A 24,799-nucleotide genomic window follows, 5' to 3' on the forward strand; every position below is an offset into this window, starting at 1 on the left:
TTTTTTTACATCCACTTGGTGTGAATTTGAGTATTGTAATTAAATGGATACATATCGTTTTCTGTTCATATTCACAAATTACATTTCACATAGAGGCAGTCGACTTGAGTCGACACAAGATTCTCAAGAGCTGGAGTCTAGTGTTGAGACGTTTATATTTTATTAGAGTCTATTTCCCCAGAAAAGTTACGAAACTTTTTTTTCTCCAATACAGGAAACGAAAAAAAGATACCAATTATTTTAGAAATAATTGTAATCGATTATATATTTTAGCTCTTTATACTTGTTTGGTGATTGTAACGATTTTTTTTTTATTTGATCTAAAAGGATAACTTGATATAACGATTTTTAAAATAGTTTACTGAAGAAAAAAGTATCAAATCACTACGTGACTACTTTACTTTTAATGCTTAATAATGACATGTCACAACAATCACCAACATATGTTTAGATTAGAACAGATTATAGATCTATACTATTCATTTCGAGAGAATCATTAAATCTACAAATAAGAATTTCGATTCCTAGAGATATAAATTTCCCATGAAAAAGAAAAAAGGAAAGAAAAATAGAATTATGGTCTTAGACTATAAAATATAGATATAGTCTATTACCTAAAAGAGCAAGCAAATCTAAAAATAAAATAGATCTAAGACCTAGACTGTAGCAGTGTAGCCATCGTGATATCACTAATGTTTTAAATGTTACATTGTAAATACGCTGGTAGTCGATACTGCTCTATCATAGCTGACTAAATATCCGTAAATAGTGAAATATTGCAAAAGAAAAAAACAAATGTTTATTAGATCTAGACATTCTTAAATCTATACTGCAGTAATAACAGTAGTTCAAGATAAAGTGTTAAAGGTAAATACATCGGCGTTCTAGATTCTAGATCTATATAGAGTCTATAGTATATTTACCATGTAATATATATATGGCATGGCATATATTAATATAGATCTAATCTAGTATCTTATAGTTTGAACACCCCATCGGATTCTCCTTTCTAAACGGGTCGCTTTTTTTTGTTTGTAATTCATTTGTTTTTATGTTTGGAGCTAAAATCGACGATTTGGGACTGAGCATGTCCAATTTTAGATAAGTTCTGGTAATTTTGTTCCGTTTTTCCAAAGCAGATGGCAGTTATTTAGATTCTCTGTAACCATGTATGTTAAGCTGTTGTTTTAACCTCCCCCGGCAATTCATACCCATATAAGGGATGAAGGCTATATCATGAGCCTGTTTGATCGTAGGCTGATGGGCATATCAAAATAAGCTTACAAACATCTTTAGAAAGACATTCCAATCACATTTATACCGTTAGCTGTTAAATAAAATTAAAAAAGGGGGTGTCCAAACAAATAATAATGAATTCAGCTCATTCTCCTTTTTGAACACAGCAAAATCGTATTAAGAAATATTATTGGGATTAATAAATCTATGATTTTTTCAATGAATAAACATGACCTAGATAGAGATATCTAGAATATATAACTTATGAATGAAAGAAAAAGTGTGGGCTGCTAATTTGAAGCCAGAGACCATGCCCACTGCATGTGATCACGCAAGATAAGCTGGCGGTAAGGAGAGGTATACACTCAGCGAGTAGTGTCACAAACTATCCAACAGGCAGTGGAGGGAAGGGGGAGAGAGTCATGAAAAGAATTATAAGCATCTATGGGAGGGAGGGGATGTTAAGGTGTCACAAAACGAACATCCAAATCCAAATTATGAAAACAAGAAGAGGGTCCTTGGATGGGAGTTAAAAGAAAGACAGAGAGAAAATACAAGTAGCCTAGTAGAAAATATCATGTTTATTAAATTAAAATAATTAATTTATAGCTCTATAATCTATATAAATTTATTTCTGTCTGTTTCTACACATAGATTATATAGGTATTTAAATAAATAAACTATACACGATATATATATATATATATATATATATATATATATATATATATATATATATATATATATATATATATATATAAAGAGAAATAGAGAGAGTATATGAGGAAATAGACTATAAATACATATTGCAAAATTGAATCTACTTCTTTTACTACAATCTAAATAATTTTTAAGTAACACCGATATAATTTATTAGCAATTACATAGTGGTGTTCAACACCGGTGCTCACTGTTCAACTAAAGGAGAAAACCCAAAAACTGCGTTCAAAATAGGAGCATGAAGTGACCTAATTTATTTTAAAATAAAATCTTGACTATGGGTGGTAATACAAAGGAACACAGCTATTTTTATAGTCCTTTAGTTGCAGAATAAGAATCTGCTTTCAGTTTTTTTGTAAGTTAAACCGTCACCAAATAAAAAAATAAAATAAAAAATTGACCTAGTTCCCGAAAGTCGGTGTTCAGTTATAAGAATCTACCATAGGTCTACTAGTTAAGTCTAGTAAAGTCTAGTTATAGTTATACTTATACCACACACTGTGACACAGTCCACAGTTATAGTTATAAGTTATACAAGTTATAGTGATATACATTTTATAATATAAATAATATTAAATATACATACTATAATATAAAGAATAAATTATTATTAAAATAATAATTAATATTAGATCTATTATTTAATGATTAATCTATCTAGATGTCTATAATAATAGTATAATAGTAATAGAGAGATAGTATATAATTTAAAAATAATAATAATATTTATATAATCTATTTAGACTCTATCTAGAATAATCTAGATTATTTCTAGATTCTAGATCTACTTACATAAAATATAGATCTACTAGTAACTATATTATATATACTAATATATTATAGTAAGACTATATATAGTAATTAGTATACTAATATACTATTATATTTATTATATATTATAGTATTTATAGTGACTTGACTTGACTTATAGTTATACTCCCGTTATTATAGTATATAAGTTAAGACAGTTAAGTTAAGTATAGCTAAAACTAAAATCTCTAGTAGAGACTAATAAATAACTAGTACTAGACTAGATTCTAAATCTAGATCTAGTTACTCAACTTTACTGTTATAATAATATAATTCTAGTATTAACTTTAAGTCAATTTAGTATTAATTACTAGAATCTATTAGTATTACATAAAATGTTTGATATGGTTTACAAGGCGTTCAATAATTCAATATTTATATTGTATTCAGGCGAAAAAAAATGTTTCCTGAGGGAGACTCTTAGTATACCTACCCCATCCCTCTTTTGAAATCATATATCACTTTAGCGATGCGTAGTGAAACATTGCAACATATCTACTTTATAGACTAATGGATGACGAGTTTTTAGATGTTTTCATTTTTTTCTAAATTTAACCAATTGGAGCTATACAATATCAAATGATAAGGCAGCTTTACTCTATACATAAAGCCAATTGTATGGAGTATGTATGTATGCTCCAAATAAAAATTAAAAACGTTTGACCAACCAATCTTGATAAAATTTGACACGAATGTTCCTTAGATCACAACGAAAACTAGTAGCCCATCCCACAACTGGAGGACCCTAAAAATAAAAAAAAAATGATTGTTTGTCTAATTGAAAGCTATCACTCTCGAATAACTAAATGTAACTTTACACTTTCAGAAGTGAATGGTTTTAATAGTTTTTATTAGATGTCATCTAAATAGAAAAACCCGTTGTCATATTTCACTTTTATTTTCATGGGAATATAAAAAAGCTTGATGAAACCGATCTGGTCCTCTGTTGATCTGCCTTTTCTAAAGCCAGCGTGGACTTCACTAAGTAGATATTTTATATCAAGGATCCAAGCGTGTCTGTTATTTGTACATCTGATTACACTATGGTCTTCATTTTGTTTCAAATATGTTGATATGGGGCTGTTTTGTTTTTAAAATTGAATATAAATAGCTGAATGAGTTTGTGTTTAGCAGAAACTCTGTTACCCTGTCGATATGTATATTTAGATTTCTTTTTGAAATTCATGTACATGTTACAAGTTAAGTTACTGAAAATGGTTAGTCTGAATGCTTATTGCTTTATTAAGTATATTTTTACTTAGTTATTATATTATATTTTAGCCTAAAAAAATTGAGATATGTTGAAATATATCTTAATAATCACAAATAACTATTTGTTTTCACAACTCATAACTCTTTTTTTTTTTTTTTTTTTTTTTCACAAAGCTAAATATCAACTCACTCTATCTTTCTGTCTGTCTGGTAAAAAGTTTGTAAACATTATTTCTCTCACACCCTATCTCAGATCAAATTGAAATTTTGCACAATTATTTCTTGTACCTGAGAAAACAAGAATCAATAAAAAATTTTTAACCAATTGGTAGTTGATTTTTTTGTATTTGATATTGAACAAGGAAAAGAGATTGTACTTGACAGATGTGGTGATATAAATTGAATATGTGTACCTTTATACAATTAGATCATTGCTTAAAAGTTTGAAACTGATAATAGATAACTATAAAACCTGCTCTTTTCATAAGCACTTTGCTGGCAAAGTGGCTAGTGTAACAGCCTGAGGATGCTTGAGCCCTCAAGTTTGAATTGAACTGTATACATTTTAAAAAAATAAAATGCATTTAAACAGTAATCACTGTAACATTCACCCAGACACCCCCTTCTCTCTCCCCTCGCCTTTCCCTACCGGTCCATGATAGGAACATAGCATACTGAGAAAGCTAACAGCATGAATTAGCGCTAAACAAAAACAAAATTGGTGAAAATATTTCTAATTGCACAGATTTATTATTGTTAGTCTAGATCTCTAACAAATTTAATCACACGACTGATAAAAACTAATTGATATAATTTTACTTCGTATAAGCTTTTTTTTTTTTTAAGTATTTTTATGTTTTACTTCTTTTCCTTTTTTAACAGATACACCATGTATCACAACTATGTGAGCGCAGGTTATGGGGGTGGTGTTACTAACCCTTACGCACAGCAGCCTTACTACAGTCCACCTTCCTTTGGGCCAGATCCCCCTTCTTCTGCCTTGTCCAATATAAATGAACAGGCAGCGACTGCACTTTTAAAACATTTAGATCGACATGAACTGGAGGATTTATTACAAAATGATTCTAAGCTTCAAAGTCTCATAGATGACTTGCCTCAGGTTAGTTTTTTTTTTCCTCTCTATGTTAACATTTGAAACATACTAATCTTAACTTGTTGATTTCTCAAGGCTTTTTAAGGTAAAATGTAAATTAAATTTAAGTTAGAAATGTTTCTAGACTGAGTTAAATTGCTTTGCTCTTTTTGCTTTGTTCATTACTATAATGATGCCTTAACAAAGTAAATCATTGATTGATCTATAACAGTGTTTATGACAACTGTACATGACAAGAATAGTAAACTATTTATAGCCTCATTCCATATGCTAGGACAAATTTGTGCAAATGCTCATTTTTCCCTAGTACTATTAGAGCATGAAATGGGTTGCTTGAGCCAGCCAGAAAAACCAATGACTAGGCAGAATTAAGTCATTGGTTAACATGCATGACTAGATGCATGATGCGTAGGACGTAATCATCTTCTTTTTTGAGGTAATGTCTGTATTTTATAAGATAAGGCAGATATATATATATGTATATATATATATATATACAGTGGGTCTATATTTATTTTTTAGAAAAAAAAAAGCTTCTTTTTTTTCCCTTGTAAGACATTTGAGTGCTTCTTGACTTGATAAAGTCTGAGATTATAAAGTCTCATGCCGAGGTGCTGCTATCTAGACTGTCTATATTTCAGTCCATAGGGCATATATTGTAAAGGTCATCTGTTTCTGTGGCCCATGGCTAACGAGGGTGTCATGGGGCCTGCATAACCACCAACCGCCTTTACTTTCCCCCAACTAATGTCAGGTACCCATTAGAGCTTTTTTTTTTCAAATGTGGGATCCTCCATTTCGAAAGCCAATCTCTTTACCACTCAGTCACCACACCTCCAGTGATTTAGTGACCCATACCCAATAATTCTGATAATTCATTCCAACTGACCTAAGAAAGGACAAATGTTTGATACTGCAGTGTCCTAAGAGTTTCATATGTATTTTTTTTCAATAATAATATCAGTCCTTGTCCTTATTTAGTCCTTTATTTTATTCACAAAAAAGGTCAAGGCTCTTCAGGTAGAACATGACAACCTTGTGGTCACAACAAAAAGTCTGGCAGAGTATAACTTATCATTGCAACCTAAACTTGAAAGTTTAAAGCAGGATGTAGCAGAGAGGTATCAGAGAGCAAATTCTCTACGGACAGGTTTAATAGAACAAAAAGCAGTTTTAGGTAATGAAAATCACTAGTAATTTTAGGGGATGGTGAAAAGTTTATTAGTAAATGCCTGGTGACATTCAGCTACAGTACTAAATATTCAAAACCAAAATGAATCTCTGACCAGTAGAGGGATTGATTTTGTGCAGTTTAACTTTATATTTTTGCATTATGGTATGGTGTACATTATTCTATATTATAATGCACATTATTTTACATTACTCTAATTAATATCAGCTGATACTCCCATCATAAAATTTTCTGACGACACAGCAATCATTTGCCTTATTGCAGGTGATGAAAATCTGTACCATTCAACAATTAACACTTTTTACCAATGGTGTATTGACTTTCTAATTTTAATGTTCAGAAAACTTAAGAAATAATAATAGATTTTAGGAAACATAAAGACCATCTTGCAGAACTTCAGATAAACAACCAAACCATAGACCTAGTGCAAGAATATAAATAACTAGGTACAACCATCAACAACAAACTGAAATGGAGTGAACACTGTCAAAACCTTTACACCAAAATTCACCAATGGCTCTTCTATCTTAGAAAGCTATCAAGACAATTTAAAATTGTCAAAACAATAATTAAACTTTTCTATACAGCAACCAACAGCAGTCTAATTAACTTTGCCATCACCTGCTGGTATGGTAATACTTCACTGGCACAAAGGAATAGACTAAATCAACTAATTAAAAAAGTATTGTATGTCACTAAAACACTGCTACCATCTTTTGAAGAACTTTTTTATGAATGATGCCTTTCCAAAACGTACACGATTCTTAAAGACAACCTGCACCCATTAAACCACTGTTACATCAGATCTGAACGAAGTGGTCATCTCCTTTCCATTAGGACTAAAACAGAAAGATTTAAAAACTCCTTTATCCCACTTTCGGTCAGAGTGTTACAAGGTCATCTGTCATCATCGAGAAGTACATAGAAGTCTAATTCATAAAGTGCTGGTTGTGAGTGTGCATGTGATTTGTGTGTGAATGTTGTTCGTATTTGCATCTATATTGTTATTGTACACTGTTACACTGAGGTGGTCAAATTGTAGTCAAACTGAATTTCCATTTGATTGAACCAATAAAAATTATCTTATCTTTGATGTACATTATTGTACATTATAATGAACATTTTACATTCTTCTAGATTATAGGGATATAGTGTACATTATTTTACATTTAAGTATTTGCCTAAGTTTTTTGGAGCTAAATAGATAGAGTAAATTCACAATGTTCTCTTAAATTATGTGTCAGAATGTAATAGTTTATTATTTGTTCTTAAAGAAGATAATAATGAGACATGTCCTTGATGATTTAAAAAAAAATACAAATTCTCTCCCCCCCCCCCCCCCCCCCCCCCCAAAAAAAAAAACATTAAAAAAGCTAAACATTATTACTTTTTAATAAATATTGTTAAAATGTATACGTTTTTGTTGAAATGTTTTCTTTCTTAACAGATAGTTTGACAGATAGGCAATCTTTAGATACAGTACTGGCACTGCTGCAGACAGAAACAGCAAAAACAGAAGAGGAGTCTGAGGTGGGTGATTGTAAAACAGCCTAGAGAACATAGTCTGCATATTTTATGTTCACTGGGTAGACTTGGTAGTTAGTAAGTTAGTGAAGTTTTTTAAGCCAATTACAAGCATGACAATAAAATGATAAGGAATGTTTGTACAGTAATGTTGTTCTCAACATGTACCCTTTTTCTAATTCTACAGGAATTAGCTGATGGTTTTTGTGAAGGCCGACTTGCTGCTGAAGAGTTCCTTGCTCAGTACTTGCCCAAACGCACCCAAGCTCATATTAGACGCATTAAAAGTGAGAGATTTGCTGAGCTGATTAGAAATGGCCCATCTGCCGTCACAACCACCAGTATCCCCCCTGCAAACAGTTGGGGGGCAACACATGCCCAGCCTACCAACTCAGCACCGTATCCAACACAAGTTCCTAGAGGGCCTGCTCCAAAACCTCCATATCCTATTGGAGCAGGCTATGGCATGCCACAGCCAAGCTTATATAACCGATGATGTCATTTTACTTTCTCCATTTATGTTGAATTGCTCATAGTGATTTAGTCCTGTACTTTCAATAGTCACTTGGAAAACAAAAGAAGACAGATTCTTTACAAATGAAAATTTTTTATTTTGGTTTACCGGTATTTAAATGAATGATGAGTGTATTTTCTTTCTGTAGTTTTGTTGCTCATCTCAAAGTTTCCAAGAATCCTACGTGATTATTGTACATAATGTTGTTGTATTTACAGAGTTGATGTTCCCATGTTTTGTACAGAAGACGATACAATATGAACTGATAATATTTTGTACAAACATAGTTTTGTTCACCACCCTTTATGAACCATTATTATTATTAGACATACATTAATGATATGGCTGTTCTGTAAAATATATTAATAACATGCAAGCTCTTAACAACACATTAGTGTTTGGATTAGACAACCTCAAGGGAATTTAATCGATTCTGAGACATGACTGTCTGTATCATTAATAGCTTTTTTTCTTATTTTGAATAATTATTTGAACATAATTTGTTTTCTTCATAGAGTTTAAAAAAAGTACCAAAAGAAAAAAAAAACAATTGAATCTTCAATAAATGTACAGAAAAAAAAAATTCTGGACATTCTTAATTTGATTAAATTAGGTCCTAACTTTGGTTGCTCATTTAGGTCAGAAGCCTTGACTTATTTTGCTCAGCCATGCTATAAAGAAAAAAAAAAGCTGATGACTCTGGGTTGTCTCTTATAATGTGCCATCTATTGTTATTAGTGGCAGTCCTATAAATGGATACCTATTGAGGTACAAAATTTTAAAACTCTCTAGTCAAAAGATTTAATTTAGTGACCTTAACAACCTGTTGGGAAGTCTTCAACTACAAATAAAAATAAATAAATCCTTTATTAGATCCTGTCTTATTTTTATTGTTCTAATTTACCTTTGCTAATCATCAGATTCTTTCTTTCATGTAAAAGCTGCTATTTTCATTGAGGAAACTCATGCAATCAGTTTTCTAGCTTTTTGAATCCTTCACTGTATTTCTTTTAAACAAGTCTGCATTCTTAATGTATGAATACATAAGTCATGTGCCAGTATAATGAAATGTTGATACATTTTTATGATGACTGTTATCTCTTTTAAAAGAGAACATTTTGTTTTCTTAATTGTTTACAGAATTATTTACTTTTCTAACCTTTTACAATATAAATGTATGGTTTCAAACGTAAAAGTGGTGCCTGTGTATTCATAGCTGTCTAGGATTTCATGAAACTCATGGAATGAAAATTTGTTTTTGTGCATAAGTACATTAATGGGCTTTTGTGCTAGACAATGGGCCACAGACATGATAGACATTACAATTGAAGTTTGCGTTATAATTATTCTTATACAAAGGAAAGTTTTTTTGTGTTTTTTTTTTCAGAATCAGAAAAAGAATTCAATAATTAAAAAAACAAAAACTTAAAGAAATCAGATCAGATTACTTTATTGTTGAGTGACTTCAAGATGCAAGAGCACACATTCAAAATTTGATCATTTTTAGTCCTTTTTTTTGTTTCAGATTTATCTTTTCATTGTATATTAAATATAACAAAAATATAGTACCTTGATATTAGTCCTGTTGAGTTATTATTATTTAAAGTGATTTAATCTTTAATTCATAGTATTTCTCTTTTTTTTTTTTAAGACTCGTCTTATTTCCTTTTTTACAGAGTGGAATAGTTCATTGTATATGGACAGACAAAATTATATTTGAATAACTGATAAACAATTGATGTCTTTAAACTAATGAAATAATTCATATCCATTCATTAATAATTTTTCCATTTATTGTGGACATGATTACTAGTATTAGTGTTTAAAAGACATTTTCTAGTTTTTTGCAACAAGAAAATGGTCACTTGTTTACTTTTAATCTCTGCTGTACTTGGTAAAACTATGAATATAAATAACTACAGAACTTATGAGGTGGCTAGTTTGCAAGAATCATGGTTTCAAATAAATAAGTGTTTAAAATAGATGAGTTAATAGAATTAAAATGTCTACCTTGCTTGAATTGTTTTAAATAATTATAATTTGACAATAGTAGTTGTGTTTCAAAATAGGGTTACATTTATTCAGGCTTGATAAAACAGTTATGTTTTATGCTTTAAGAAGGCTTAAGCTGAAAAATCTTTGGGAAGTTTTTAGCTGCATTTGCAATATTGATATTTTGACCTCTTCCCCCCAACTTTTTTTTTTTTTTACTTGTATTTTGTCAGCTCTTCAATACACTCCTGCTCCTGCTTTGCCGAGCTTTAAATCTACATGGTCTCCTTTTTTTTTTCACTTTATGTCTTGGTCATGTGACTCAGGAATCTTTGCGAGAAGCACACTTTATTGAGAGGCTGATTAACGCATGAATGTTTGGTTTGTTTTTAACTTATGATTTATACACCTAGTGCTTGATTTTGTCTTAAGCTGTGTATGTGTCAAGGGGAATGAGCTGTTCTCACTGTCAGCTAGATTGTAATTTGATTTGTCATTGTCATAATGTTATGTACTCAAGGAATGAAATGCTTTGTAAATGAGAAAAGTGACATGATGCTTGAGATGGTCCTACTTAATCAATCAATACAATTGTATTTTTTAGTGTCAATAAGAGAAATGTTCAAAACAAATGCATTGAAAAATAAATATTTTATTTATGCTAATGGCATTCAAATGATGCACTATCAACCTTGTCATAAGAAATTTATAATACTATGGACTCCTTAAGACGGGAAGTGACTATGAATCATCTCATAGAAATGAGATAAAACCTGGGCATTACTATGGTCTGAACAATTTTGCCAGCACAGCAGTTCCCCCCCCCCCCCCCCCCCCCCCCATCCATGCAGCTGATGTGTCCAAAGGAACAACAGGTGCTAATACAGTTTGGGATTAGCAATGTTGCAGGAATCTGCCAGGTTGTAGCACTGTGTGCTGCAAGCTGCCTAACGGTCACTGGCTTCTGATTTTTACTTAATGACTTCTGCTATTCCCATGTTAGTTAGCTAAGGTTAATGATATCGCCTTTACCCTTTTGTTAGTGATAAGTAACTTATTATAGACAATAATTCATTAACACGCTCCAGGCATAAAGTGACAATTACCAATGGTGTGTTTTTTTTACTAGATGTGTCAATGAATACTGTGCAAACGCTAGGGTATGATGTTGTAGACATCAAAATATGATTTGTAAACTCTGTCCATACATCATAGTTGTTCTCGTGTCATCATATGCATTTGGGTAGTTTAATGTTGACTTCAATAAAAACATTAAAGACATATATTCCAACATTGCTTTGAAAAAATGTTTTTCATTTTTGAAATTTCCTTTGCATAACTGAAAGATTTTGTTTTAAATGTCAGTAGTAAAATTTAAAAGTTAATCCTTTATTTTGAATGTTGGGCATTTAAGCAGGTATTTGAAACTGTTAGTGAATGTCTGAATGACATGCTACCCAAAGAACAAAACAAAAACACACAAGATTTAACTTTCAATCCTTTTGGAAAAAAACAGTTTTGTCACTTGTCTATCAGTTACCAAAGAATTTACTTGTCTAACTGCTCCTACACTTTGTGGAACTGTTGGGGCACCACACATGATCTGTTTGACCATCTTTTCCATTCCTGTCTTTAGCTTGGATAGTCTCTTTCAATGACATTAATATTGTCTTCCCATCACTTTCTATGTCTGCCTCAAATATTTAAATAACACTAACTCATCTAGCTATTTAAATTACTTTCTACAAATAGATTAGAATAAACACTTTCTAGTAGAAACTCTTAGTTGTATCCTAAGAAATGAGTACCTGTAGTTCATCAGTGTATCATAGGAATTGAGACAGTGCAATCCATCAGTGCATCATAGGAATTGAGACAGTGTAATCTATCAGTGTATCAGAAATTGAGACAGTGTAATCTATCAGTGTATCAGAAATTGAGACAGTGAATGAAATAAACTACTCACATGTTTTAGAAAGTTTGTTTATTAGAAGCATAACTAACAGAAGAAATACAAGTAAATATATTGTATGCATTATATCAAAGAATAAAATGTTAAGATCTGGTCTAGCCATTCTATAGCATTTGTTAGAGGAGGTAACTGCAGTTTATACATTGATCCTCTTGAAAGAAGTTAAATGTATTTTAATTGCCCTAGAAACCTTCAGGTATGGGGAATGTTACTAGGTGGCAATATTTTGACTTAACCCTATTCAGAGCTGAACACTCCACCTCACCCTGTTTGATGATTAGAAAATTGAGTAAATTAAAAGTAATCTCCAATCATGCAGTTTATAATGTTCTACATACAAAATTGAAATCACAAATAGTCATTTAAAATAAGTTGAATTAAATGTCCAGCACTAACCACATTACTATACACTACTATACAGTATCTTTACTTGTTAACAAGTCTACTAGAAAACAACATCATGCCTCATAAACTTGAACTCCTTGTAATTTAATCTAGAAACCAAATCATTGTGATTGTATTAGTATAGAACTAGACATTTTCAAAGATTTAGATTATCAACTAGATTGTATTTTCTTAAAGCTACAGAGTAGCAAACACATCCAATGCCATGTTTTATTACTCACTTCAAACAAAGAAAATCTTAAAGGAAAGATGAATCAGAGTTATAGGAACAATCAAAATATTAGCTTATACACTCTTCATGGTTAAAAAAAACAAACCTGTATTAAGGAAAATTTTAGAGGGTCGATGACTGGAAATTTCCAAAACTGACAAAGTTAATTAAGTGTCACACTAACCATGCAAATTTCATGGGTTCGATACCCATACTGCCAATTTTTTTTTCAATGAAGATCACACATGAATGTGATCCCATCATATCCAAGAGCACCATCAGCTTCATAAAGAGGGAAATTGATTTAAAAAGAAAACCTTTTCTATATTACTTGTCATGGGTATGACACATATAACTGCTGTTTTACTTTCAAGACATTTATAGTGCTTTCTTCAAGGACAAATTTTCCCATATGAAATTTTTTTTTTTTAACACCATTCAAAATTTAATTCTAGCTGAAATGACATTTTTTTTCCCCTTTAAATTTTAACACTATGTGATTACCAGTAATGTTGAGGAGGAAATAGAATGTTTAACTCTTTCTCTCCTAGCTGACGATACCAACGTTGATTCGACACCATAAAATGAAATGAAATTTTGGTTTTATATACTGTAATTTGTGTTATATAAACAGAACATGCATTCTTCTATAATTATATACCCAATATAACATTTCCTGATTACATACAAAAAAGTTATTGAAACACAAATGAGCAAAATGAATAATTTCATAGGAATGTGGAAAATAATTACGGTGAGAAAGAGTTAATAGTTAAATGAAATGTAAAGCTGAGGAAATATAAAACGTCTGCATTTATCACAGTCTACACACACACACACAAATTAGATATAGCAAATTTCAAATCATCTACAATAAAAAGAAATTAAATAATTTTAAAAAGTATTACATTGTAAAGAAACAAGAAATGCTGTAAATACACTGAATTAAGCCTATTATATGTTTTCCATATATAGTAGGCCTATGGCTGCCAATGAAATGAAACTAAAGTAAGAAATATGTGACATTGATCTAAAAGTAACAATTACTTCTACATATATTGCAAAAAGATTTAAAATTGAGAAAATAAATTTTTGTTAGAATTCTGTCCCAGCAGTAGTTTTTTATATAAAAAAAAATTGAGGTTACAAAATGTACCTGGTGATGTTTCTATTTAATATCTGCATGAAGCACATGGAAATAAACTCTCAATTAATTTTAGTTGTAAAAATTTATTTGATTTTTTGCGCTACACATTCTATAAACATGTCAGATTTATTTATATAGTCTGCAAAAAAAAATATATAAAACTGAAAATGAAATTTTGTTCCAACAAAAGGCATCCCTCATCAAAATGAGCATTAGTCTATGACTGAATATAAAATGAATAAATATAATATAGGTTATAAAACATGCATGCATTTTCTCTTGGCAAGTAAAAAAAACATTGGGTTAACTTATAGATCTATAACAATTTTGATATGGACGGTATTGATTATAGGTAAGCACCAAAAAAAAAAATTATTAAAAATTGAAATTGTAACATAAAATAAAAAAAAAAGACACATCAATTTTTAGATATTATTTTTGAAAACTAGTAGAATCATGGATCTCAGATGTTGAGAAACAAGAAAAGTAGATTGCTCATTTTAAAAAAGTTGGAATAATTCGAATCAGGATAGGTCAGAATATAAAATAATTCAGGATAGGTCAAAAGAATATAAAATTATTCAGGATAGGTCAAAAGAATATAAAATTATTCAGGATATGTTATGTTTTTTTTCCTGTTCATACCCGTAAACAGTAAAATAAATTTTTAAAAGTATAATATTTAATGTGGCAATCAAATAAGATCAATTGAGTTATCATATTACAATTTAAATTACTATTAAAATAATGGACTTGTATAAAGGTCTATTAATTTATGTATGTTTTTTTTTTCAAATGCTTATAAAGATATAGGCCCTATATATAGGCTATATATTTATATTACATATTTATATTAGGCCTATATATATTTATATTATATTATTCACCTCAGAAATAATTTGCAATTTAGTAATGAAACTTAATATGACATATCATTGCCAATATTTAAATATTAACAATCAATTCTTTATCATAGTTTAATTTTAGAAGGTTTTTTATAACACCATGTAAATAATCTATGATAACTTAGTTTGAATGTGTATTCTATAAAAGTAATATATGATTTTATCCTATAATTATTATCACAGTTTTATCTTAGTGTAAAATGTAAGATAATATAACTGGCAAGTACTTCTGGCATGAATAAAAAAAAATAAATCAAAATAAAACTATTTTATAACAATCAAATTTGAATCATTTAAAAAGGGTCAACAATTGAAATGTGATTAAATCTTGCACAGCTCTAAATGATAATTCCACACTAGAATGCTACCTATCTATGGTGCAATGAGAGTTTTAAAAATTTTGATTCCAAAAAATGCTTTTATAAAAAGGTGTTTTATGATACAGTAAACATCACAACTACAAGTACAACTTGAAAACAAAATAAAGCCAATAAATATGAAAACTTCAAAAAAAAAAAAAAAAAGGTAAATATAAAACCTTTAAATATCAAGTTTAGGATGGTTAGTGAGGTATTGCTAAACTGTCACTATCACTTTATTATTTAAATAAATTATTAATGGAAGATAATACAAAACAAAAAGGGCAGTTAAAATATGTTGTAAAAATAATATAACCTTAAAAAGACACAGAAATTGGGATGGCATTTTAAGAATATAGTAATAAAAAGGAGGGAGTTCAAATATGGATATTTAAAAAACAAAATTTGTGTTAATTTAAACTGGAGGAAAGAAGTGACATTAGCCATATCAACCAGACACATTAAATAGGTCCAATGTATACATTGTAACAGTTTCAGAATGGAAGACAATGTGTGGAAGGGAAATAGATTTTCTTGTTGTTGTAAGCCTTAAAAAAAATTAACCCGACTCTCTTCATATTCTGCCAAGGACTGATGCTAAGGAGGAGTGGAGGGATTTGGTTATGGAAACTGTCACAGCTAGGACACAAATCAAGGGACTGATAATGATGATGAAGCCTTAATATGGTAATGGAAATGTATAAATAAATCTATAAAACTACACTATTTTCAAAGTTACATTAGACTACTAAGAAGATAGTTCCACACTTATACCCATACCTTCTGCAGAAAAAATATATCTAAATTCTGAACTATTCTTTTTACAACAAACTGTTGTACTTGACTAGGTTGCCATTAATAATGGCATTTAAGATGACATTTATAATAAGCACCAAAAACAAAAATACTAAACATAGATAATAGTGACTGATATGGCTTATTTAATAAATGAAAAATGTATTTTCATTTGCCATTGAAACAGAATTAATTAAAAACAAATTGCAGGTTTTGTTTTTATAAAAAGATTATAAATATATCCTTATAAAAATATTGGGTAGCCTGTTCAATTATATTTTTTTTTTGTTGCTATAAACGGGATCTAAAAGTAAAAAGCCAAAATAAAAAACAACTGCTAAGTATTTGATTGTCGCAATTCTGGAAGAGATCGCAGACTTGTTGGCTGAGGTAATGTCTTAGATGTTATTGATTTTTGGAATAAAATGTCTTCTGAATCAGAGGATGACTTCAAGGATTTGACTGCATTCAAGGATTCTGACGTTACCAATATTTTGTTTGGAAACCTCTGAGATCTCTGACCTGGCTTCACTGACCTTCTTGCACGAGACATGGATTTTCCTTTAGAGTTTATATCAGGGATGCCTCTGCTGGGCTTGATTAAAAGCCCACCACTAGAAGAAAGATCCTGATTTGACACATCTGATAAACTGCTAGAGAGTTGGCTGGACAAGGATTTTCTTTTTAGAGTTTCATTTGTTGCATTGTTATTAAAACCAACTCTTGTTTTCATCTTTGATGAAGAATATGAGTTACTGTTTTTAATGTCCTCTTCAGTTGGTGATAGAGGATTTATGTTATTGTCAATCACATGTGATTGGCTGAAATGTGGGCTGTGTGACTTTGAACGCTTGCGCACAGAATGACCATCTGACATGGCATTTTTCAAAGTGTAAGCGTTTTCTGTTTCTTGAAAGTCCTCAGTATGTCTTAGGTCGGTCCCTTGCTTCCCAACATGTGTGTTATAGTAGAGCTCATGAGGCACAGAATTGCTTCTTTTTATGCTTGCACTCTGGCGAGGACTTCTCAGTTTGACAGCCAAGCAGAAACAAGTACAAGTGTTACTCTCTACCTCATCATCCCAGCAATCAAAACAAGTGTGAAAATGTTTGTCAGTTGTGTTACAAAACTTTATTTCTCTACAACATGTAATTTCTCTACAGCAATTCGTTTCTCTGCAGCATATGGTTCCACAAGATGGACACTGTAAATGAAAAAAAAGGAATATTAAATATGTCTTAAACAATAGTAGTATCCGTATAGAATTACATAAAAGTGAAAAATGTATACACATATCAAATATTGAAAGAAACTATATATTGAAATATATAAACAAACTTTCAAAACATCTGCTTTTCAAAATTTATTGAAGAAAAAAAACAACAACAGCACATTCTTATCTACCAGAACATTGATGAGCAGTTAGATAATAGATTTTTTTTTTCAAATTAAGGGTAGCTAATTGTTTCAACAAAAATTATTAAAAGATTTTCTTCATAAATTAAAAATAAAACTTTTATTTGACCATCAGCTAGCGATAGTACACGCACAACAAACGTTATGAAACACATTCCAAACAGGCAACACTGACACTGCCTTTGTTTTGTAAGTTTAAGCTTTAAATGCATATTTTGAATAGTCTACATTATATTTAGGAGAAACTATTAATATCTAAATCTATATCTGAATCTAAATAAACTGTTCAAAAGAATTTATTAGTCCTGCCAACAACAATGAACTAGAACTAGAATATGAAATAATAATAATAAAAAAAAGTCTTTAAAAAATCTAGAAGCATTAACCTTTTTTCAAAGCATATTTTTCACTATTCTAATTATACAATTTTTTCATGCTCTATACAGAGAAATATGAAATGCAAGAACTAAGTTTAAAGTTTTAACTAGCACTAGCATCTGTTTCTTAAGAACAAAAGTACTATAGAAATAAAAGATATATGGGGAGGGTATATTTGGCAGTTCTATATAAGACATTTTTGAAAAAGAAATAAACAAGAATGCTTCTTTATGTTGGGGTATAATACTTTTTATGAGATGTAAACATGCAAAGAATATACTTTATTTGAAACAAATGGATGATAGTGAGAGTATTTTGAGTTTGGTAAAACAAAATATGGATTTTCACAGACCACGTTTCCTGTAGATAAACTTCAAGAATTTGTTTATAAAGTGTTTCCATTTATTTTCAATGTTTTCAGCAAATCATTGGCACACACAAAATAGCATGTTAACAACTGAAGTATTGTATACATCAATAAATCATGAGTACATCAATATAATTAATTTTTACATATCTATTGTAGGTAATATTATAATTTATGTTGGAAAGGATTTTAAACAATATTAGCAATTAATTTTACACAACTATTAATTCCACATTTCATTTTGAGATGCTTCTTTTGAAATGCAATCTTTTCATCAGTCTATTCACAAAAAAGATATATTTTATTTCTCTGACTGACCAAGAAAACACCAATGGAGCAAAAATATATAAAAAATTGGGACTGGATTGGACAAACAATTCAAAGAACAACAGATATATTGCAAAGCAGACTCTGGACTGGAACCCACAGGGAAGAGAAAAGTTTGTTTATTTTACTTTTTTTTTCTGATGTTGCTTCAGAGTTGAAGATAATTTACTTCCTAGTCCAAACCTCCAGGAGGATGGGGAATTGCAGCAGGGAGGGCATGAGCCCAGGACCATTGAGAAGTCTGAACAACAGTCCAGATGGCATAATACATGACCAGGCAGCCACACACTGGAAGACAAAAACAAATATGGAGGAAATAAGTTGAACAAGAAGCAGAGAGGGCAGGATAGTCATGGGAATTGCCCAGAACAGAGTCTGATGGAGAACCACATATTGCGGGCAATCGGAGACAAAAGGATTTAGTAGGTCAAGTCTATGACTGACTTAAAATCATAATCATTATAGATGTATTAAAATGTAAATAAATATCAACCAATATATTGCTTCTCTTAGTGTATGTAGCCTAACAGTAACAATTTACTAAACTTCTTATATTAGTGTCTGTATCCTACCACCTATATTATCAATCTCTCAGTGTATGCCAAATTAATAAAGTGTTTGAGAAGTTAGATGAGAACAATCCTGTCTAAATAAAATAAACAATGTAATTTATTTACATTGAAATTTCAGAAACAACTAAAGTATCAATATATACTCTTTTTTTTATATGTAAACCACTAAATATTTAAAAGGATATTTTTCAGTTCTAGCCCCAACCCATCAACCTCAATGACTAGAAATATTTAAGGAAGTAAAAGTGATTGAGCGTTGTGATTGCCACATAGCATCCTGGTAAAATATTAGCCTCAATTAAATACTGTAACAGTATTTATGACAGACATACAGGTGTGTTTGTTTGAGTTTACAGTATGACCTTATTGTGACCTGTAAGGAGGACCACTTATGACATACTATTGGCTGGACTATAATTAGACTTGATATCATAGTTTGTTAGTGATTGGTTGTTGCTATTTTGATGAGCAATATGTTAGAAACATGAAAAGTAAAGACAAAGGCTTAAAATTGTAGCTTATTAATAAAGTTGATTGCTGTAAGTTTCTAAACAATAAGTTACAGTTTCTTCATTGAGTTGCTGTGTTGAGAATGGAAGAAAGAAAGAAGACAACATGAAAGCATATTACTATAACAAATACAACCACTTATCTGGAACTAATTTGCCATAGTATGTAGGAGTAAAATGTATATATTTATATTTACAAAATGCTAATTATGAAAATGGGGATAAATGTATATAATATGTAACTTTTCAAAGATAATCTGAGATGAAGACGCAGAACTTGGAAGTAGTAGAATCTTATTATAATATACTATATTTGTTTGTTTCCACTTAGTTAAATAATAATTAAAAAGTCCAACTAAAACAACTTTATTCAAGGAGAGAAACTCTCTAATAGTTGATTGGCTACTTCTGCATGCATGTTAGTTGTTTAGACATGCTATTGTATGAAATACACTAAGGGGGTTGTTATAGTGTTAGTAGAGCTAGGCCTAGAAGTACTAAATTATTATTCCTGGTTAAGGGTTGGCTACAATTAAGGCATTTGTGTTCCAATACTTACTTAAACACACACATATACAAATAAAATTATTAATTACAGAGGTCCAGACACATTATGGAATTATGCTACTTGTGGGGATACTACTAGACTGACGACCATATTTTTCAAAGCAGCTCTGTAGGTGGATCAACAGGAATTTGGAAAATAAAAAAAATTATATAATATTAGTATAAAACAAACGTAAATGAGCACAGACAAAAGTGAAAATAAATTGCATGTTGCTGCTCCATGTAGGCTATATCATGTTTGTAAACAGATACAGAAATAATATGATCTTACATATTTTCTTTGTTTTAGAAAAGGTAAGGTTAATAAGTTCAAGAATATTTTAAGTTTAGTTTTTCTGCTTTAAAATAAATAAATAAATACATAAATAAATAAAAGAAAATTTCTTACTAGAAGTGTATTTTGACAAGAATAATAAGAACTTTAAAAAGTGTGCAATATTTTTTTTTACATTCATATCTTTTATAAACACTATTTTTAAAAAATTCAAAATAAAAAAACTTAAATTCATATTAGTTGTGAGTAAAAACAATGTAGTCAGTCAATTAACCAAACAGCCACCAAAGCAAATTGGAAGAGTTAGAATCACTTAGTTCTGTCTTCTTACCAAACAATATTTATCATGTTTTTTTCCCTAATGAATGGCCTTTGAAGGATTTAATCCCAAGTATGTTTTAAAGTGTTCAAGACAATGATATAGTTGTGAAGTTATTTTGTTATGGTTAACTAAGATGTGTAGGTTGAAATAACTGTCAATATTAATAAATGAAAAAATAAGCCAACAACCAGCGATTACAAAATGGATTTGTTAAGACTGATAAAAAAAAAACATCTATGAAAATATAAAATTAAACTTTTAAAAATAGACTATAGCACAGGCCTAATTATAATCTTGCTACAAGTAATTTGCAATAAAAATTTTTTAGCTTGATCATTAATGTAGTAGCAAAGCAAATACATTATTAACATATTATTTATATTCGCAGAAAGGCAACTTTTATTTCAATAACAGTTATGCTGCTTAATGTATCTTGTTACAAATACTGCCACATCATCAAACAAACAAAAAATTACTTTAAAAAAATAGCACTCATTGTGTGCTTTCTCACTAGTTTTGTGACATCTCTGTTTCACTGCTTGTGGGACTGAACTTCACTTACAGCACCTTAAGCTTTTAGCATACTCTATGAAAGCCAGATTTATTAAATATACCCAGCTTTGTTTAAAAAAGATCCACATTTTTAACATAACCAATTTAGACATAGAAAACATTTAAGAAATCTACACATAAGGTACAAGTATTTATGATCTACTGGTGAATGAGAAAAAGAATAAATAACAAAAATCATAGACTCTGAACATAAATTAAAAACTTAAAAATCTAAAAAACAATAAACCTTTACATAGTCAGGTAAACATTAGATTGAAATCTAAAATACTGATTTAGAACAATTAAAAATAAAAGGACAACAAACATTAAACAAGAAACTTATGAGCTCTAAACTGGCAATGAAAGATTTGAAAAAAAAAAAAAAAAAAAAGGATGTAGGTATGAAAACAATGTTTAAATAGAATACAAAATTTCTTAATAAACAAAGTTCTGATTTTTAACAAAATGTAACTTACATCGCAACAGCCATCAGTACAACCACAGCAGTTGCAAAATAAAATGTCAATGCAGTTAGTCCTCTGAAAAAGAAATATTTAAAAAACTATATTTTAAGTTTTGGAATTTAGAAAAAAGCAAATGCAAATGGATCAAGTTAAAAGCCTAATTTCTTTGAAATGATTAATACTCAAAGAAATGAATAATGCTCAAAGAAATTAATAATGTTGTTGACATTTTAAAAATGATGACATCCTTGTACAGAGAATAATGAAATGAATATGGCTACTGAGCTGGAGGTTTTGAACAATTAAAAGGTAAAGAAATTAACATGATACACCTCTGGCTACAGTACTTTATAAAAAAAAAGAGAGAGAGAAAGGAGAGTCCATTTTAATTAACAATACTTGTCAGAATTTAAATTAATAAAAGAATAACATTATTTTTTTCAACATTTTTTTGTTAATTCCTATACTTTTTTTGGTCAAGGTAACTAAATAAAAGTTTTAAGTTTTATAAAAGGCATGGAAGGGGTAGCCTGAATCAGCCAGGAAAACCAATGGCTTGAGTTTGCATTCTTCTAATTAACATGACTAGATTAACATATGGATAGGCCTACTTGTAAGTTACCTTCTTTTTTGAAGGAATATCTCTGTCATTTATAAGATACATCAAGTTTTATATCTTGTAAAAAAGAAGGAGAGGTATGGTGGTTGAGCAGTTAAGTGCTTAGCTTATGAATCTTGGTGAAGACTGGAATTTTTAATTTCAGGATCTTTGGACGCCTCTGAGTCCACCCAGCTCTAATGGGCACCTGACATTAGTTGGGGAAAAGTAAAGGCAGTTGGTCATTGTGCTGGCCACATGACACCATTGTTAACCATAAGCCACAGAAACAGATGACCTGTATATCATCTGCCCTATGGATTTGAAAGAGGAACTTTACTAACTTTTTTGCTTAAAAAAGAATTGTTTGGGAATGTAACATTAATTAAGATAAGTTATTTCCATATTTTAAGAACAATCACATAGTTTTGATTAACAACATTTCAAACACCTTTCTTTGACCACATAGTTTACTCAGACAACTGTCAGCATTGGATGTGCAACAACAAGGGCAAGCAGCATTTAATCGAACACAAACATTACAAGTACAACAGTCTTGACCTTGACAGCATTCAGATTGACAAGTTCCTTTTTTCTGTAGGAAAAAAAAACAATCAACTGAATTTTTTTGAAAAATTATAAGCAAATAAATAAGTAAGAACTTGCACTATTAGAAATAGGTAGCAATATGCTATTTTTACGAATTAAAATTTATAAGTGAGCAGGCCAGAAAGATCTATTTACTAATTGTATGTAACGAACTAGGATGATATAGAACTGCATTAGAACATAATTTGTATTGAAGCTCAAGGCCAAACTAATCGGGTATTCTGTTTTTTTTTTATAAGATATTTACATTATTTAAAAAATAGACACAAATTAACGTACCTTACCAATGATATAAAACTAGTAAATAAAAGAGACATATGAAAAGATAACATACCAAAAGAACATATCTAATAACAATTATAATGATCACTATTGCAACATAAGCACCAACTGCAAGACATACTATGGCAGCTATGGGAAACTCCTCCCCACTGGAGTTAGTTTTAATTCCAGTCTGATTTCCAATCTGTAAAGGAAAAAAAAAACAGTTTCATAAAAAAAACTGTTTACATACTTAAAAGTATTAAAATGGCCAAAATTCAAGAAATACAGTCTTTTTGTTGCTTTTTAAAAAGAAAATTTCTCTATGGTTTATGTTCTGTTTTTAAGATATCTGAAGACCTGTTTCAATTTTTAGAATAGTTTCATTCAAGTAACAATGAGATACTTAATTAGTCAATCTATGTACAGCTAAACATTCCTTTAATATTAAAAATATTTAAATATATTGAGAAAAAAAAACTTACACTAGACATATTTACAAAAGTCAGGCTGTAAATCTCATTTTCCAATGATTAATTTGATTTTGGTGAGATTTATAATTGTCATCAAAGGACAAAAATGTTACTGAAAAATATTATTGAAAAAGTGTTTAACATTGGCAGTAAAGAGTAGGGAAGTAAAATATATTTTAAAAGTGAATACTTCATCTTGTTATCATATATCCTTAATATATGTATGAGCATTATAGTAATGCATTGCAAGTGTTCTTATAAATCATGTAGGATTTTTATATTATCAAGCTTGTTTCAAGAATAATTTCCAATTTCTAACCAGCTTTTTGTTGATGAAAAAGTATAGCAGGATATTATATTCTTCTCTATAGAAAGTGGTCTGAGCTTAGCTGCCTTACAGAATGTTAACTTGAGAATACAGAATATAAATTCTGAATGCTTATTCATCAATAAATTCAATATGAATGACTTCATTAAGAATGGACTTGATGATTGATCAGGCTACAATTATTTGAAAAGCAACAAACAAAATGTTTAATCCAGATTGGACCAGATATCTACCCCAGGCCCCAGGCTATTATATACCACTTAGATCTAGTTTATTTTTATTATAATTTATTATGAATATTTTTATATATTAAATATAGATTAGATCTAGGGCCCTATTTTAGTACTTAGCCACTAGGCCCTAGTCACGGCCTAGTGACTAGTAGTAGTCTAGCCAGGCCGTCTCAGCTAGTGACGGTCTAGCCTAGGCCTGCAAGTACTTTACTATGATTTACAGACGTTCCTTTTAAAACAGAAAATAATTACTTTCTACAGAAATGTAATTGATTGGTATTTTAAAGTTTTTGTTTTTTTAAAGAATACATCATAGTAAAAAGTGGAGAAACTAGACTCTATGTAAGGTTTACATTAAGGATAGGCGTGCCCATTTGTGTAGTAAACAAATTCACCATTTTGTATTGCTAGAGACGCTATCGTTGTCACGTGGTTATATGG

The 24,799-nt window shown here is 30.0% G+C and overlaps 2 protein-coding genes across 4 annotated transcripts; one reads left to right on the forward strand and one right to left on the reverse strand.

Annotated features, from left to right (window-relative positions):
* Window positions 1–11,144, forward strand: LOC106056160 (vacuolar protein sorting-associated protein 37B-like). Of its 3 annotated transcripts, none has more exons than XM_056006060.1 (5): window positions 1–20; window positions 4,861–5,098; window positions 6,098–6,269; window positions 7,732–7,814; window positions 7,996–11,144. In XM_056006060.1, exons 2-5 carry the CDS (start codon window positions 4,868–4,870, stop codon window positions 8,302–8,304), a joined length of 795 nt encoding a protein of 264 aa, XP_055862035.1. In that variant the 5' UTR covers window positions 1–20; window positions 4,861–4,867; the 3' UTR covers window positions 8,305–11,144. The 3 variants fall into 3 exon arrangements, with proteins under 3 accessions (XP_055862035.1, XP_013068218.1, XP_013068219.1); XM_013212764.2 differs by lacking the exon at window positions 1–20 and adding an exon at window positions 605–867; XM_013212765.2 differs by lacking the exon at window positions 1–20 and adding an exon at window positions 3,964–3,983.
* Window positions 11,145–12,281: 1,137 nt separating this feature from the next.
* On the reverse strand, window positions 12,282–24,799 carry LOC106056159 (uncharacterized). The gene is made up of 6 exons (XM_013212763.2): window positions 24,712–24,799; window positions 23,810–23,909; window positions 23,398–23,529; window positions 22,906–23,049; window positions 21,869–21,931; window positions 12,282–17,312 (listed from the first exon to the last, which is right to left on the reverse strand). Exons 2-6 carry the CDS (start codon window positions 23,816–23,818, stop codon window positions 16,446–16,448), a joined length of 1,215 nt encoding a protein of 404 aa, XP_013068217.1. The 5' UTR covers window positions 23,819–23,909; window positions 24,712–24,799; the 3' UTR covers window positions 12,282–16,445.

This window comes from Biomphalaria glabrata, chromosome 12 (assembly GCF_947242115.1).
Source record: "Biomphalaria glabrata chromosome 12, xgBioGlab47.1, whole genome shotgun sequence".
Lineage (NCBI taxonomy): Eukaryota > Metazoa > Mollusca > Gastropoda > Planorbidae > Biomphalaria > Biomphalaria glabrata.

Excerpts from the sequence above, each read along its gene's own strand:
- LOC106056160 (XM_056006060.1), top strand. The coding sequence starts at position 4,868 with ATGTATCACAACTATGTGAGCGCAGGTTATGGGGGTGGTGTTACTAAC. Across the intron at positions 5,099-6,097 it reads TCATAGATGACTTGCCTCAG|GTCAAGGCTCTTCAGGTAGA; the intron begins GTTAGTTTTTTT and ends TTCACAAAAAAG. Across the intron at positions 7,815-7,995 it reads AAACAGAAGAGGAGTCTGAG|GAATTAGCTGATGGTTTTTG; the intron begins GTGGGTGATTGT and ends CTAATTCTACAG.
- LOC106056159 (XM_013212763.2), bottom strand. Across the intron at positions 23,050-23,397 it reads TTATTAGATATGTTCTTTTG|AAAAAAGGAACTTGTCAATC; the intron begins GTATGTTATCTT and ends TTTTTCCTACAG. Across the intron at positions 21,932-22,905 it reads AACTATGTGGTCAAAGAAAG|AGGACTAACTGCATTGACAT; the intron begins GTGTTTGAAATG and ends TTTCTTTTTCAG.